This window comes from Vigna unguiculata, chromosome 3, assembly GCF_004118075.2.
Source record: "Vigna unguiculata cultivar IT97K-499-35 chromosome 3, ASM411807v1, whole genome shotgun sequence".
Classification (NCBI taxonomy): Eukaryota; Viridiplantae; Streptophyta; class Magnoliopsida; order Fabales; family Fabaceae; genus Vigna; species Vigna unguiculata.
In genome coordinates, this window is record NC_040281.1 from 18,112,424 (window position 1) to 18,130,059 (window position 17,636).

General features: G+C 28.5%; 1 protein-coding gene across 1 annotated transcript; it reads left to right on the forward strand.

Annotated features, from left to right (window-relative positions):
- Nucleotides 1–7,791: 7,791 nt before the first annotated feature.
- LOC114179789 (probable inositol transporter 2) lies at nucleotides 7,792–12,729 on the forward strand. Its single transcript, XM_028066245.1, has 6 exons — nucleotides 7,792–8,054; nucleotides 8,235–8,305; nucleotides 10,555–10,890; nucleotides 11,084–11,191; nucleotides 11,299–11,889; nucleotides 11,987–12,729. Exons 1-6 carry the CDS (start codon nucleotides 7,922–7,924, stop codon nucleotides 12,455–12,457), a joined length of 1,710 nt encoding a protein of 569 aa, XP_027922046.1. The 5' UTR covers nucleotides 7,792–7,921; the 3' UTR covers nucleotides 12,458–12,729.
- The last annotated feature ends 4,907 nt before the right edge of the window (nucleotides 12,730–17,636 follow it).

Here is a 17,636-nt window from a genome sequence, read left to right on the forward strand (position 1 = left end):
CACTTGTTCATCAGTGACTTGCACATTTTTTTTGTTCATTAACCAAATTCTCATCTTGTGGGTTTTAGATACCATTTTGTTGTCTCTTGTTATTATTTGATTTAATAACACTAGAGGAACAACATCCTTACCAAAAACATTAGGCGAAAAAGATTCACCATGAGCTTCTACAATATCAACCTTTCATGATTTCTCATGCCTACTAAATTGGTCCTTTTCAAATAATTGAGCATTACTAGACTCAACTATTCTTGTACTATGGTTTAGACAATAGAAATTATATCTTTGAGACTATGCATGATAGTCGATGAAGAAACTACTAATAGTTCCTGTATCACAATTTTTTTCATGAGGATTATACACTCTTATATTTAGTGGACAACTCCAAAAGATGAAAACGTCTTAAATTGGATTTTCTTCCTATCTGTAGTTCATAAGGAGTCTTAGGATTTGCCTCATCGGGAACCATGTTAAGCAAATATGCAACAATATTTAATGCATGCATCTATAAAGATAAAGGTACAATAATGTTTTATGTTATACTAGTCTAATCAGGGCGTGAACATATTGGTCTAATGTGTATTGCAAGATCCGTTCAATAATTTTTGTTATATTTGTTTAATTAATGAGCAAAATGCGTCATCTAATGTTTTTTTCTATACTCGTCTAATTAATATATAGATAGACTCGTTAAAATGTGTCATAAGGACACACGTTAAAAGAATTACTTATTTATTACTATGAACAAAAATCCATTTAGGAGATAATTTTGTGTATTGTAGTATAAATATTTTGTATTGTTAATAAATATATATTATTTTTTAAATAATATTAATTTAAGAAATAAAAATAAAATATATCTTTCTAAATATAATTTTATTAAATAATCAAGTAATTAGAAATCATAAAAGGATAAAACGAAAAATGAAAAAAAAAGTATAGAAAATTAATTAATACTTTAATATAAATTATTCTTTAATAAATTATTAAATGACCGAGTAATAAAAAAATTATATAAGGATAAAATTAGGAATGAAAAAAATAGTATAGAACAATTGAGTTTTTATTTTAATTATAATTTATTCTTTAAATATATTAAAAATTAGAATTTTTTTAGTAATGATTAAAAGATATCTAAGGACACACATTATAAAAATAATTACTTATTTATTTTAAAAATAAACAAATATTTGAATAATTTTTACAAATGCATATCATGGATTAAATAGATTAACAAAATAATTCTAACTTTATAGATAATTGAAATTTTGGATACTGATATAAAAATTTTAAATTTGAGAAAGTAATACTTTATTTAATAGCTAAAATAATAGTTTTAGATTTGAGAAAATAATAGTTCTATTTAAGAACTAAAATAATAATTTATTAGATATTAAATGATAGAGTTGAAATATATTACTATTTTTACGGTAAATCAGTTTCAAAACAAATTAAATAGAAATGAAATAGATAAAAGAGTAAAATAATTTTTATAGAAATATTTTTTCATATGACCGTCTAAATCTTAAAAAGATAAAATTAAGAAATGAAAAAAGTAGTATAAAATAACAAATTATTTAGAAGTTATAAAAGGATAAAATTAAGAATTAAAAAATATTATAGACAAATTAGATTAAAAATAAAATAAATGGATAAAAAGTAAAATAAATTTTATGTACATCGGAAAAAATAAATATAAATAAAAAAGAATTTAGAAATATCAAATGATTAAAAAATTAAATTTTAGAATACTATTAAATTAAATGAATAATCAAACAAATTTTCTAATATCTTCTTTTCATGTAATATATATTTCTAAATCTATCTTTCTTCTCATTTGTTTGACGAACGGACCTATCAATATTAATCATACCATATTAATGTATGTTCAATTTTTTTATGATACTAAAAAATAAAAAATAAATAAATATAAATATTTTAATAATTTTATTGTTGATAATTTATATTTATTTTACATGTAATCTTTTATTAAAAATAAATATTTTAGTTTAAAAAATTATTATATTAGAAAAGGTTAAATTTGGAAAAAAACGGTTCAATTTTAAAAAAAAATTATTATTAAAAGGAAAAAAACTGATAAATGACTACTTAATAAAGGGTAAACTTGAAAAAAAAAAAAACTGTGGATATGTGTGTTGCATTTTTTTTACGACAAAAAAAATATAATTATAAAAGTAAATTAAAATAATTATTATAATAAAAATAATTTTTACTTATTTTATAATTATTTTTATTGTAAATAACTATTTTAGTCTTAAAAAAAATTAAGTAAAAAAATGGTTAAATTTTAAAAAATAATCACTTCGGATAAAATTGGTCAAATAATTATGTTAATTTTAAAACAATGGGTAAAATTGAAACACATGTGTGTTAATTTTTTTTATAATAACAAAAAATAATAAAATTATTATATTATAGTTATAAAAGAAAATATAAATATTTTTTAATTTTATTATGTTTATTTTTAAGTAGTATTTTATTGTAGATAGTTATTTTAGTTTTAAAATTGATTAAATTTAAAAAAAAAATTGTCAAATTTTAAAATAAAAAGCAGTTAAATTAAAAGAAAAAACCACTTAAAAGGGTAAAATTAGAGAAAAATTATATATGTTAAAACCCTTAATCTTTCTATATATAATAGTATAGAAATATAGATAGAAGTATAAGTATAGAATAGTATAAATAAGGATTTTAAACATTCCATTAATTTACGAAGCATATTGAAATATGCACAGGCCGAAAGAGATTGAAAAACTGTTATCTTTTTTTCGTCCTATTTGCATGGCTAATCCCAATATTTCTTTTACGAATATATTATAAAAATAAAATTATATTAATTATTTCAATTATGATAAATGAATAAGTTGCTCAATTTAAATAAAAGTAATAAAATATTTTAATATTGTTCGTTTTAGATGCGTATGTACTTGAATATAATAATATATCTTGCTGATTATGAACGAAGTTAAAGAGTCCTAATTGAACATCCAAAATATAAAACATTCAAATTCTAAATTCTCACTCACCAGTCCACCATCAATTTTAATCTGCCTAAAGCAATAATCAAAAACACACTTGTGTTCATTTGTAGTTATTTAGAGTTTAACCTGCACAAATAGATTTGAAGACAAATAGAATATACCCATCATTGCATTGATGAAGAGATGAGGAGGAAAATACATCTCAGCACCTATACTTTTACTTATCCATAACTTTTATATTTTTTAAATTCCAGTACTAATAATATTAATTGTGAAATTTAAATTATTGAACAAAATTAATAATTATTATTATTAAACTTTCTTAATAAGTAATAGTCATAATAATTAATAATAATAATAGTTATTATTATTATTATAATACTGATAATAATAATAATATTAATGCTAATAATAATAAAAATTATTATTATTAATATCATTATTATAATAATAACAATAATAATTATAATTTATTTTATATTATTATAAGAGTAAAATTATAATTTAACAATTTCATCTATTAAAATATTTCTTTTATTATCACATATATAATTTTTCACAAACTTTACCTTCAAATCTCTTTATTATTACCTTTCATCAACTCCACCTTTCCCTCTCTATCCCTTCAAGAACATTCACTCAGAGAACACAAAAATTTATGCAAATAGTTCAATTAAGGCATGAGAAAGAGTGAAATTGAAAATCAATTCAAAAAATCGAAAGAGAGTAGTAGAAACATACAACGCCATGCACAATCAGAATGTGAGCTTAAAAGTCAACTGAGATGAGATTGAATTAAAAGAGAAAGAGTGGGATGGGCTTCAAATTAGCATAACAAGAGAGAGAAAAAAGCTTCTTTTTCCTTGTACAGGGTGAGAGGCATGATAGGCTGTGAAAGAGATAAAATATGTGAATGATCGAATTACAAAATTATGAAATTATGATAAAAGAGGAAAAATGAAAAAAAAAAGGTAAAAATTTGTAAGTTACCAAATTGTACTGGGATTTCTTAAAAAATATTTGACACTTATGGAGGGTTTCTAAAACTTATATGTAAATAGTGAAAGAAGGAATTAGCTAAGAAGGAGGGTTGAATTGATCTTTTCAAAAACTTTAGTTCTTTTAAAATTTGTAAAAGAAATTTTAATTGAATTAGAATGACTAACTCAGTATGTAATTATTATTGGAACATGCATTTTCAATCAATTGAAAACATAGTTAACACGTTGATTTCATTAATCAGAGACTCAACCAGACAGATCAACATTTTTCAACAAATTAAAACACATAAACAATTGATTGAAATATTGGGGAATTGTATAGAAAAACAAAATTGATGATAAACTCATAAACAATTTGGGCAACTCATCAAGATTGATTCCATTCGGTAATATAAATAGAATTATAGTTTTAGATTATATCAAATCAAAAGAATACCATACAAAGATTACTAAAAACACGTTTCTTGAAGCTCTTTATCAAATAATAATCAAAGAGAGAAAGATCAAAGACATGCACACATATTTTCATATTGTTTCACTTAAAATTGAGCTATATCCAGTTAGTCAAGGCAATCCAAGCCTGGTTTTGCACTATTTCAAAGATTTACACAATCCACCAAAATTACACTTTCGAAAAATACAAACCAACAACAAGACTTTTGAATCCCACAAGAATCTCAACAAAGCATAGCAAGACTCCCACTTGCAAATCTGGAATCACACCAATCAACAAACAGAAACATGAGAAAGACCAAACTTGGATTATGGCTCTCCCTAGTTAACCAAACATCTTTCTCCAAGTATTTAAACCAAGCTAAAATGCTTCAAGAAATCAAATATCACTACACGAACAATTGTAGATTTGTATAATTCATAGAGAGAATTTTCTAGAAGTTCACACTGATTTCGCGTTAAAAAGTGACAACTATTGCAACTCTCTCTAAAAAACCAAACTTTATAGTTAGTATGTTAGCGTATTCAACAAATTGATTTATCTGTTCAATTTGTTGATTTACTTAACTTAAGTAAAATGAGCTGATTGAATATGTTAATAACATAACTATAATAACTAGTCAATTAATTTGTTAAAAATCCATTTATACCAGACACAAGACACCCATAACATGTCAAATTGTCTTCAAGATAAGCTTCAATCTTCAAGCTTCAAGATTTTCTTGTGAAAGCCAGATTAAGCACACATCAAACTTAATCAACACACCATTTCTTCAAGTCTTTATCAATCTATCAAGACTTCATATCTTCATCAAGTTTGCTTATACAATATCTTCATCAAATCTTCAAGCATCAATATTTGTGCTAATACTGTATTAGGTTTTTCTTTTACTAGAAGTTAATATAAACCCTACTAATAAATTTCCATTAAAATTAAGTAGTTTTGTAGTGTACTAAATAAACATATCTATACTTTTTAATGCATTATCATTTTTTTAATAAGTAAATTATGTTTTTTTTTAAATAAATGATTTTTTTAACTTGTTTGTTTTAAAAATGAAATAAAGTGATCCTATATGACATATCTTATTCTCAACACATTGAACACTTAATATATGCTTCTTAATTAGATATAGAAAATATGTTTACATTTTAGGGTTAAATGTGTTTTTAGACCCTTAATTTTAGTGAAAATTGAAAATAGTTCATTTCCAAAATTTTGGACTAATTTAATCCTCCAACTTTAAAAATGCTTGTATTTAGTCCCTTAAACCAAATTTTTTAAAGTTTATTTGACGTTTCAAATACACTTCATAATAGTATTTGAGTTGTTTACATCGTTTAACTCATTCTCGTTTTAAATCTCGTTTTAATGTTTGTTGAGAAAAACATTTAAAACCTCAAATAAACTTAACACAATTTGGTTAGAATGACTAAATTCACCAATTTTTTAAAGATGAAATACTAAATTGGTCCAAAGTTTTGAGGAGAGACTAATTCTAATTTTCACTACAAGTTAAGGGACCAAAAACATATTTAACCCTATATTTTATTTCACAAAACCCTCTTTTAAATTAAGAAAAATGGCCCTATGTCATGTTCAAAAGCTCGTATATTAAATACTTATTTTTAGTTTTGAATTAATGTACTTCCTGACCATGAAATGAGGTGTTTATCAGAATACTTTCATTAAAGTTACATAACATGTCGTGCTTTTATTTTTATGAAAAGTATTGGTAACTATTATTTACGTCATATATACTTTTTAATTAAATATAAAAAGTTTATTTATTTTTAAGGGATACTAATCCACTAGCTTACTTAGTTTAATTAATATCACATGTCATTTTTAAGTCTAGCATATTCGAGTGTATTTTATTTAATTTCGTACTCTTCCTACTCCTTAATATATAAGGTAGTTCTTATACATACTAATAAAACCATATAATTGAATTTAATTTTTTAAAAATATGAAAAATGTACCAAATTAGTTTTTATTATCAAGAGTTACAATATGCAATAAGATAAGGTTGGAAGTCGTACATCGATTAGAAATTGGACAATTTTATATTATATAAATAGAGTGTAAAATATCATATTATAAGTTGATTATATGAGATTGAATTAAACTTAAAAAATCAATCTTCTAACATGATATTAGAGTTGTTATTGGACCGCTAAAGGACCATCCATATACAAATCTCAACTTACAAGTTATTAATAGATAAATAAAGAATAAATATAAAATCATGTAAATAATTATAAAATGTTTATGAAAAAAAAATAATAGTTTTTCTAAAACAAGATGTGATCGTAATAAAGACAACAGAAAGTATTTCTTATTGAGTCAAAACTTTAAACTGAATGAGATTAATCTAGATGTAAAATTTTCACACTAAAAATATATCATAACTAAACTCTTATGTTTAATATAGTTAATGATATATAAAACAATTAATAGGTGTTACGACAATCCCAATTACTAATTAAGAAAACCAATATTAAATGGAAAATTAATATTAAAGAAAGAGAGTAAAAAAAATGTACTGACAGTATTAATAAATGTACAACCATTTACACAATAATATTTTTTCTATTTGTCTTCATCGTCATAGCATATAATAAGTGTCACAGAAGAAAACATTAATATAAGGTGGAAGGTTCGGATACAGCGAAAGAAATTCTAGTAACTAATATTTTTGTCGATGAAAAAAATAATATAAAATTATTATATCATCATAAAAAAATATCTATTCTTGCAAAGATTATTTTCATATAATCGTATCACTAATGATATGTAATTGAAGGAAAACGTTTTATTTTACATTGTCATTAAACTCTAAACATTATTACTTCCGTGTCTTTTGAATGGTTAAAAGCTTTTAATATTTTGATAAAAAATGTAATAAATTTACTTGTTTCTCATTAAATGGTTTGTCGTCCTTTTTTATTATTAGTAAAATCATATTACTTATAATTTTTTTTTTCCATGATATAGGTCAGCGTTAATAGAAAAGTAGTCATATAAGATATAATTAATTTTTCTCAATTTGATGAATGAGTTATTGTGTCAATGAAAATAAATAAAAATAACAGTTTTTCAAAAGCCTGACACTGGAAAAGTAAGGAAGTGATGAAGATAAGATATTAATAAATGTTATTGATTATATTAATTATATTAAAATATAAATCTATAAAATTATCTAATATCATCTAATTAAAAAGATAAATTAAATCGATAAAAAATAAAACAGAAAAAAGAGTGATGTTGGAGTCTGTAAGCCAAACCAGGGTCTCTCTATAAATAGAGTGCTTCCCTCTCTCACTCATTCTCATCCCTCTCACTTTTTTCAGTCTTTTTCTCTGTTTGTAGCTCTTTCTCTCTGTTCATAGTTCTTTCTCTCTCTCTCTCTCTCTCTCTCTCTCTCTCTCTCTCTCTCTCTCTGTTCATAACCAACGTTTGCGATGGAGGGAGGAGTACCAGAGGCTGATGTCTCTGCCTTCAGAGAATGTCTCTCCCTCTCATGGAAGAATCCCTACATTCTTCGGCTCGCTTTCTCTGCTGGAATTGGTGGTCTTCTTTTTGGCTACGACACCGGTAATAAATCAAATCAATTCAAACATTGTTCTCTCTTTTCTACTGTAGTTTTCTCATGATCAATTGTTTCTTCTCGTAAATTATTCGTTGAAATAAAATTCTTCAAAACAAGTGTCAGTGATTGCTTTTATGTCTTCGGTTTCGAGTTTGCGATTGATCGGTTGGTGTATGTTTTGGCAGGGGTCATATCTGGTGCTCTTCTGTATATTAGGGATGATTTCAAAGCTGTGGATAGGAAGACATGGCTTCAGGTAATTGAATGCATGATACTTATCACACCAAAGAGTCAAAACAATGAAATATAAATGAAAACCGTTTTTATCATTCAATTAAACTCAACCTACATGAATCCTCTGTTTTTATTTAATGGAAGTTAATGTTCTCATCATTTTTTTTTTCTGTCACAATAAGCAAAGTTGCACGCAGAAACACACGCATATGGTTTTGTACCTCTATCCTTTGTCACGATTTGGAGGATTTTGTAATCCATTCAGTTATTGTGGGTTTGGTTTGGAGAGAAGAAAGATGAGGGAGGGAAAAAGAGATAACAAAAAGGAAAGATAGTTATCAGAATATAAACAATTATATTACACCTTTTTTTTTTCTATAAAAGTTGTTCAAGTTTTTTTAATTTAAATTATTTTTTAATATAATTAAAAATGAATTATCTATAATATTTCTTTCAAATTTTTTATTTTAATATATAATTAATAGATTTTATATTAATTAAAGTAAGGATATAATTAAACAAATATGTTATTTGAAATTTAAAAATAGAAAACAAAAAAGGAATAACTTTTTATAAATTAAGGATATAATTAAAAAATTATTATTTTGAAATTTAAAGTATAACAAATGAAAAGGAATAACTTTTGTTTCAAAAAATTGACTTTTGAAAAAGGTAGGAGGAGGTATCTAACAAACAAATAATACATATATTTTCTCATTATTTTTCTACAAGAGACAAAATTATTTTGTTTCATTTTTTTATTGTGTTTTTTCTATAAAATAGAATATAAAATATTGATCGACAAGTCATTGGTTTTAAAATTTGTTTATTTATTTTTTCATTATGGTATCGTAATTACCTTTTTCATGTTATAGTTACAAATTTTATTTAGAATTTATTTTAAGGATTTGATGTTACTTAAAGTATTTTCTGATGTCAGTTATGGTTTTTGTTTGATTTTACGTTTTTGGTATATTACTCAGTTTGTTCTGTTCTGCATATTTCCTCGAACTTCACAAGAAACGCAGTACTGAACTCACTTTTTAGTCGGTAATTTATTACGACGTTTGACTTTCTCACTATTTTTTATTCTTAAATTACTGTTGATGTTACAAAATACGAGATCATTTATTGTGGTGGGTTGATCTCTCTTCATAGAATTTAAAAAAATTTAGTTTTATATGTATCAAATAATCTGATTTTTAAATATTTTTTGCTTTCATATATTTTACAAAATATCATTTTTTATGTTTTGTTTCGAAAAATTTTGTTTGAGATACTATTAGAAAATTTTTAATACTGATATTGTGTTTTTTTTAATTTTATCTTTATCACTGAAAATGATTGTAAGTTTTTTCATCGGATATGCGTTCCAAAAGATAATGAAATTAAAAAAAAAGATAATATGTTGAAAAAAAAAAAAAGCACGTGGATCCATGATTGTATTTTTCATTTGATTTCAATTTAATTAGACGTGAATAACGTCACGATTAAACAAAAAGTAAAAGAAGTAGTGATTTAAAATTGAAGTCTTTACGAAGTCTCATGGCTGATAGCCTTATTCATGAAGCACATAAATTAATTGATGGTCTATACCGTAAAAAACGTAATAAAATCTTCATGGTTTTTTGTCTTATTTTCTTCCCTTTTTGGGAGGAAGGTTAAATTAAAGGTAAAAATACGTATAAGAAGAAAAAACGTGATAGAAGAAAAAATCTCTTTAATTGGAAAAAAGGTTCGTGACTTTATTTTTCCCACTTTTGGAGAAAAGAGTTGAGATCCTTGAGAATATATTTTTACTTTAAGTACCTTACCTACATTTGCAATTCATTATTATTAATAATGGCATAATATTATTCATGATAATATTTTATTTTAAAATTATTTTTCTCTTATACAATATCTTAATTTTAATTAAAATTAACTAGTTTTTTTAATCAATCCAAAAGTTAATTAGTTTTAGCTGATTTCATAAACCATGGCACGTGATATAAATTTTTAAACGGCTAAAATTAGATTTTTTCAAAGGTTCGCATAGTTAATTATCATGGGTCATAACCCCGCATTTTCCCTTCATTTTCTGGGTTTGAAGCACAAGTTCTTGAAATTATCATATATAACGAACTAGCTAGTTGTACAAATTTGTGAAACCGTGCAGGGTCTTCTTTGAATGTTGAGATTTGAATTAAAAGCATTCATCTTGAGTGTGCAAATTAATTGTTATGGTGGAATCATGTCCAAACAGTATTTTGATACTAGTAAAAATTCCAGGAAGCTATAGTGAGTACAGCAATTGCTGGTGCAATTATAGGTGCTGCAGTCGGTGGATGGATGAACGACCGTTTCGGAAGAAGGAAATCAATCCTTTTAGCTGATTCCCTCTTTTTGATTGGGTCAGTTATCATGGCTGCTGCTACTAGCCCTGCTATTCTCATCGTTGGTCGAGTTTTTGTTGGCCTCGGCGTTGGAATGGCTTCCATGGCATCTCCTCTGTACATTTCCGAGACTTCCCCCACCAGGGTTCGCGGAGCCCTTGTAGCTCTCAACAGTTTCCTCATCACTGGTGGACAATTTCTTTCCTACCTCATCAACTTGGCTTTCACCAAGGTCAGCAAAATCTTCTCTTTCACTTACTACTTCTTTTAATGCCATATTGCATAAGAGAAACCATTCTACAAGAAATTTATTATAAAAGTATAGATCTGTGACATTGCATTATATCCCTGTTGGGTGTAGTTGAATTTCTCTATGACATTGTTTTCAGTAAACGTGATCAGAGTTTTGTTAATTTTTTATTCAGGCTCCAGGTACATGGAGGTGGATGCTTGGAGTGGCTGCTGCACCTGCTGTAATACAAGCGGTGTTAATGTTTACACTCCCGGAATCACCACGTTGGTTGTTCAGAAAGGTTGCTTTAATCATCGTTCATACCTTTTTTTTATAAGTCTTTACTCTTTCTTGTGATACTTGCATCTTTCTATGGGCTTATATGTGTTTTTATTATGTAACCTACAGGGAAGGGAAGAGGAAGCAAAAACAATATTAAGGAAAATTTATCCAGCTAGTGATGTGGAAGCTGAAATTCAAGCTTTGCGGGATTCAGTTGCTTTGGAAATGAAGGAAGTAGACCCTTCAGACAAAATCAGCATAATCAAACTGTTGAAAACAAAAACTGTGAGAAGAGGTTTGTGTGCTGGAATGGGACTTCAATTCTTCCAGCAATTTACGGGTATCAACACTGTGATGTATTACAGTCCCACAATTGTTCAGTTGGCTGGTTTTGCATCCAACCAGACCGCACTTCTTCTGTCCCTGATCACTTCTGGGCTGAATGCATTCGGTTCAATCGTGAGCATATACTTCATTGACAAGACTGGACGAAAGAAACTTGCTTTGTTGAGTTTGTGTGGCTGTGTTTTATCCTTGGCCCTTTTAACCGCCACTTTCCGCCAGACTGAAACTCATTCTCCAATGATTAGTTCTATTGAGTCCTCTTCCTTCAACAACACCTGTCCTGCTTTTAGCAACGCTCTGAATCCTATTCAATGGGACTGCATGAGGTGTCTAAAGGCAGAATGCGGCTTTTGTGCATCCGGCTCTAACAAAGTAAGTCAAATGCCATAACCACAGTATATAACTTGCTATATATATATATATAACTAAATCTCGTACTGATGATGTCTTTTGTATAATGTGCGTGCAGCTCTTACCTGGGGCATGTTTGAGTGTTAATGATGCCGCAAGGGGTCTTTGTGTGAAAGATCATAGAGCATGGTACACAAAAGGGTGTCCAAGCAAAATGGGTTGGCTTGCAATAATGGGACTTGCACTGTATATCATATTCTTCTCACCAGGGATGGGAACTGTTCCATGGGTTGTGAATTCAGAAATCTATCCTCTAAGGTACCGTGGAATATGTGGAGGAATTGCTTCTACGACATGTTGGGTTTCCAATCTGGTTGTTTCCCAGACCTTTTTAACTTTGACCGTGGCTATTGGGACAGCGTGGACATTCATGTTATTTGGATTGGTTGCCCTCGTTGGAATTTTCTTCGTTCTCATTTTCGTGCCAGAAACCAAAGGAGTTCCCATGGAAGAAGTTGAGCAGATGCTGGAGGAAAGAGCCGTGCATCTTAAGTTTTGGCAGAGGAGAAGTGTTCCTCACAAGGGTTGATTAAGTTTGAATTAACATTTTGTTTAAAGAATAAGTTTTATGTCACATCACTTGATTCATATATCCATATGATGTGAGATAAAAATGGTTTCGTTTAAGGTTAAGTAGCGAAGAAATGTGTATAGACATTTTCTAGCTTTTGTTAGTGGGGTTTTCCCCTTATGATTTGTTGTTTCATTTTCTGTTATTGTAGTTATTGTTTAATTAGTGTGTTTGTTGGAAATATTTATCAAATCCTAAAGGATGAACGATGAATATATTGTTTTTATTTATGATCCGTGTTCAGTAATCAACATTATGTTGTGGGATTCTGAAAAAAAAAAAAAAAACATGTGGGATTTTTTGCATCTTTCCTTTTGCAAAATTTCACTACAGTGCACAATTCAGGTATTCACAATTTTCATTTGGTAGATGTGAATGAAAGTTCTAAATTTAGACATTTGAGAACGAGTAGAAAAACACAACAAAATTTGAGTTAGAGGAACGAGTAAAAAAACATTTCTATTGGATTCTTGAACCAAAATGTTAAATCAAGAGAACCAAGTGTGTATGAAACACCCCAAATTAACAAAAATTGTCTATTAAAGTATTTCATTTATTGATATTAAGCATAAAACTAAACAATAACAATTATCAGATTATATTACAATGTACTTCTATAAAGTATTTAAAAGAAGTCTTATCAAAATACAAATTTTATAAAAATAATAACAATTGTCATATTATAATACAATGTATTTCTATAAAGCATTTAAAGGAAGTCTTTTCAAAATACAAATTTTATAAAAATCAAACTAAGAGGAAATATTTGTAATATAAAATAAATTATATTTAACAAGAGTATAGTCTTTCATAACTACTTTTCTCCCGTGTCATTGTTAAGTTTCTCATCTATAGTATCTTTTACTCTTGTTTACACACACAATTATAAACACATACAAACAAAATGGTAAACTAAAGATTAATTTAAAACTTATAAGTTTTAAATAAAAAAGAAATGTACTTAACAATAAAAGGACACCAAACAAAACTATCATTCATACCAAGTCTACTACTAACATTTAAAACTACCATGAAATCGTGCACCCACCATTGCTATATCCCTTTTATTTCCTAAGAGCCATAACTTGTAATGTGTATGAGCCGCTCCCCAATCCATGCTACATGGTAGGGTAAATTTAGTATCTCTTAATAGTTTGACTAATGCCAACACTCTAGATATGAATCTCCTTTGACTCACTCAACTAATTATTTTCATCTATATGATTCCGTAACTAGTAGAGTTAGGATAACCTCATGAAAGTCTTTGTCGTCTATACAACACACTATAATATGCACATGGTAGTTTTTCTCCTTAGGTCCTTAGGAAAGACTACTCTTCCATTGATTCAACTCATACAACATCCAAATACAATCATACAAGCCTTTTTTTTTATCATAAACATCATTGATTTTGAACTTTAGATGCCTATAAGCTAGTTGCAGCATATTCGCTCAACGAGCCGATCTACTCACTTAGCGAGTTACCTCTAGAAAGGTTCTCGTCCAACGACTAAATGCCTCGTCCAACGAATAAACCACTAGAACAAAAAGCAGAAAAATGCGTCCAGCAAGAGCGGACTCGCTTAACATCCAAGTCTCCTCTAACTCTCTACCAAACTCGAGTTTGGCCTTTGCTTAGTGAGAATATGCTCGCCCAACGAGTAAGCTTCCCCTGACTCTCTATCAAGCTTGAATTTGACAATCGCTTAGCGAGAAAAAGGCTCACGCAACAAGAAATAGGCTCGAAACGAGAAATAGGCTCGCATAACGAGTCTACATATCGCAAACACATAATTCTACATTTCCATATGATATTTTGGGATCCTAATGAGTATCAAGCATTACACAACTAAATGAAAAATAGCTTATACCACTCAATAGAGACCACAATATGCCATTTTGCAGTTCACACTAAGCGCAAGATCAAAAATTGCTTTTCACACCATATAATCAAGACCCAAACCAAAGACCCTTGATTTCAAAATTTCCAATTATGCATATCGTCAAGCAATTTAAAACACCCATTATAGTCCAATTTCATAGCATATTAATAATAACTTTAAATTTGAACCAAATTGCAAGAAGAGAAGTTTTAGCTTCTCTCACCTTATATGATACCCTTAAGTTTCCAAACACTTCTCCAACAACTTACTCTCATAGATAACCTTATCTACACACAAGAACATCAAATCAATGATCTTAATACACAACTAAGATCACCAACATGTAGATTCTACTTGAGTAGATTTGAATTGCATGCGACTTACTTCTACCCATAAACATTAAGAGGAATGCAAACAAAGTGGTTGGATAAAGTTTTAACTAAAAATAATTGTCTGGTGCTCAAGCTATAGTCTTGGATCTCAACCATAGCACATGATTCTAGTTTCTGATTTTTAGTTAGTTTAGTATTGGTTTTTGTAAGTCAGTTTTATTTTCCTTTTAATATTAATTTTAGTTCTTTTGACTGTGAAGTTAGCTTTTAATTTGTAATTCTTTGTTGTTGTTAATAATAAGTCCAGTTATGTGCATTTCACTTCATATAATTCTAGTTGAAAGCTAGACATAAGCTTGAAGCATGTTTGCTTAATTACATGGTACATTGACTTGGAAAGTTAATCCTAGAGAGTCAAAACTGGAGTTGAGCAAGAGGCTTGATGAAAAGGCTACCTGAAGTTGTTGTTACATGTGGTGTAGTGAACCTAAGGGAAAATGGACAAGTCACATTATGCATTAGAGCTGAACCCATTTTGAGCAACTTAAGGCAAATAAACTAGAGGTAGTTGGACCTAAACTAGTTGTCAAAGGAACTTGGAACTTGTTGAAGCTAACATTGTGACCTAGAGTATGTTGTGAAGGAACTCCATTGGACAAAATTAGAAGACAACTTGACTTGCACCATTTTTTACGGGATTGACAAGTGTACCAAATCGTACAAGTAATGAAGTGAAAAGTTCAAGTATCGTTTTTCAAGAGACTTGTGTAGCACTTGACAATTCTTACAATCCATAACTCAATTAGACAATAGATTTAATAAAAACAAAAATAAAACTCTTTTTTGTATTTTTATCAAACATATAGGGTGCAACAATATATGAAAAAGGCTTCCTTGGGATTGGGTTTCATGATTCAATTCAAAGCAAAAACACCAAGTATAAACTTGAATAATAAAAACCATATGTTTAACAATTTTTATTATAAGTTTGCTTTAATGGTTAAAATTTTGATGTTATGAATGACTAAATGTTTCACATCTATGTTTAGGATGTGAAATCTATTAGTTGTTCTATCCTAATTAGGTTTCCCAAACTATCTTTCGATCAGCAGGTACTCCCACATATGCAATTAATCTAGAATATGCAGTTAAAACAAGAATAAAACACAAGAGCGATTAAAAAGAATTATATTGAATAGTGTAATTCACAAAGAGTTAAAAATACATTACAACCAACCCTTGTGAATAAGGGAATTAGCTACTCCTTAGCATTCTGAATACTAGACTGAGAATAAAGATGAATGTCTTGAGCCTTCAGAATGCGCTTTTACCTTCTCTTATTTTATGTAAAATATCCTTCTCCCCAATAGAATTATTTTTCCTTCTCCCTTAAAAGGGAGTTGTATTCTCCAAAAGGGTCGTTGTTTGTGAGCTCTACCAAGCCCCTTATTTATAGATGTTTTGAAACTCACAACTCATTGGGCGACATCACTCGTTGGATGAGTTACAAATAATTCGTTGGGTGAAAGGACCTTCGTTGGGCGAATGGCTCGAATTCGACTCGGCCTACAACTTTTACTTGATTTTGTATTGGAGTAACCAATTTTATCAATATCTAATTTTGTTGATAACTTTGAATCAAATTTTATTGATATTCTTCTTAATTTCTTTGATATTTCCACTTATCTGTAAAATATTAAATATGTGAACCAAATACTTACACTACAAGAAATTTGTTAGTTATTTATTGATTATTACATACGGATTATAATCCGTAGGTAATTTAAGATCTATCTACCAATTTACCTACCGATATTTTTCAGCAGGTAATATTTTACTTACCTACGCTTTTTTCCGTATGTATCTATGTAATATTTTGGGGTTCTAGATCCGTATGTAAGATTCGTACATAACTTTGGCGCGTTTAAGCGGGAAAGTGTTTCGAAGGATATTTCCGTATGTAATAATATTTATATCAGCAGGTAAATATTTTATTTTTTACCTGCTGATATTACCTACTGATCAACATAAATGAAATTTTAAATGATAAATCAATATTAATTAACATTTTTTCTATCTGCACACAGACTTCGTAACCCTAAGTTCCTTTCTTCGACCATTTTTCCCTAAATGTTTTGCGAGCCTTGAGCTGAAGATCGTGTGGCCGGAGTTGAGGATTTTTCGCGACCCTTCAAATATTTCACACACAGGTTGAACTCGCACAAGCTTAAATCGAAAGTCTTCATTGCTAATCACTGAAGTTTGCTCGCGCATCCCGAACCTGTGTGCCCTGAATCAAGGATTTCTCGCTCGCCATCAATGATTTGTTGTTTGCCTCATACATTTCTCGCGTAACGGAAGTCATCAATTAAATTGGAGCTGAATCGAAGAAGAGGATCTCGGTTCTTTATCGCGATTGAACTTGGGTGAGAGAGGTCATTGATTATTGTGTTTTAAAGTTTATTTTTGTGTTAAACTTTTATCTTTGATTGGTTAAAGGGAATCGCATGCCCTAGCCCCAAGTCGTGCTTGAATTTGGAGTCCAAGTCAAAGCTTTGTTCATCAGAAGTGAACCCGGTGAGGATAGTGATAAGTTGTTGTGTTTTAAAGTTGATGTGAACAATCGAGTTTTTGTGAGCAAAGTAATCTTGTTGAAAAATTGTATTTACTAAAACTTTAACTTTTTCATTATCTTGCAGAGAAGAAATAATTTTAACCAAGGAGAAGGAGGGTGAGTGGAAGATCACTAAAGGCTCAAAGAGAAGATAGAATTAAAAGAACAGTATGAGGTAAAGATAGTCTTGTAATCAATGTAGCCAATCACATAGTGGCATAGGGCTTTTGTTGCTCTATTTTGTTTACTGTACTGTTCTAATCATGGTAAACAGAATTATTTGAAGAATCTTTTGTCTTGGTTTAGGT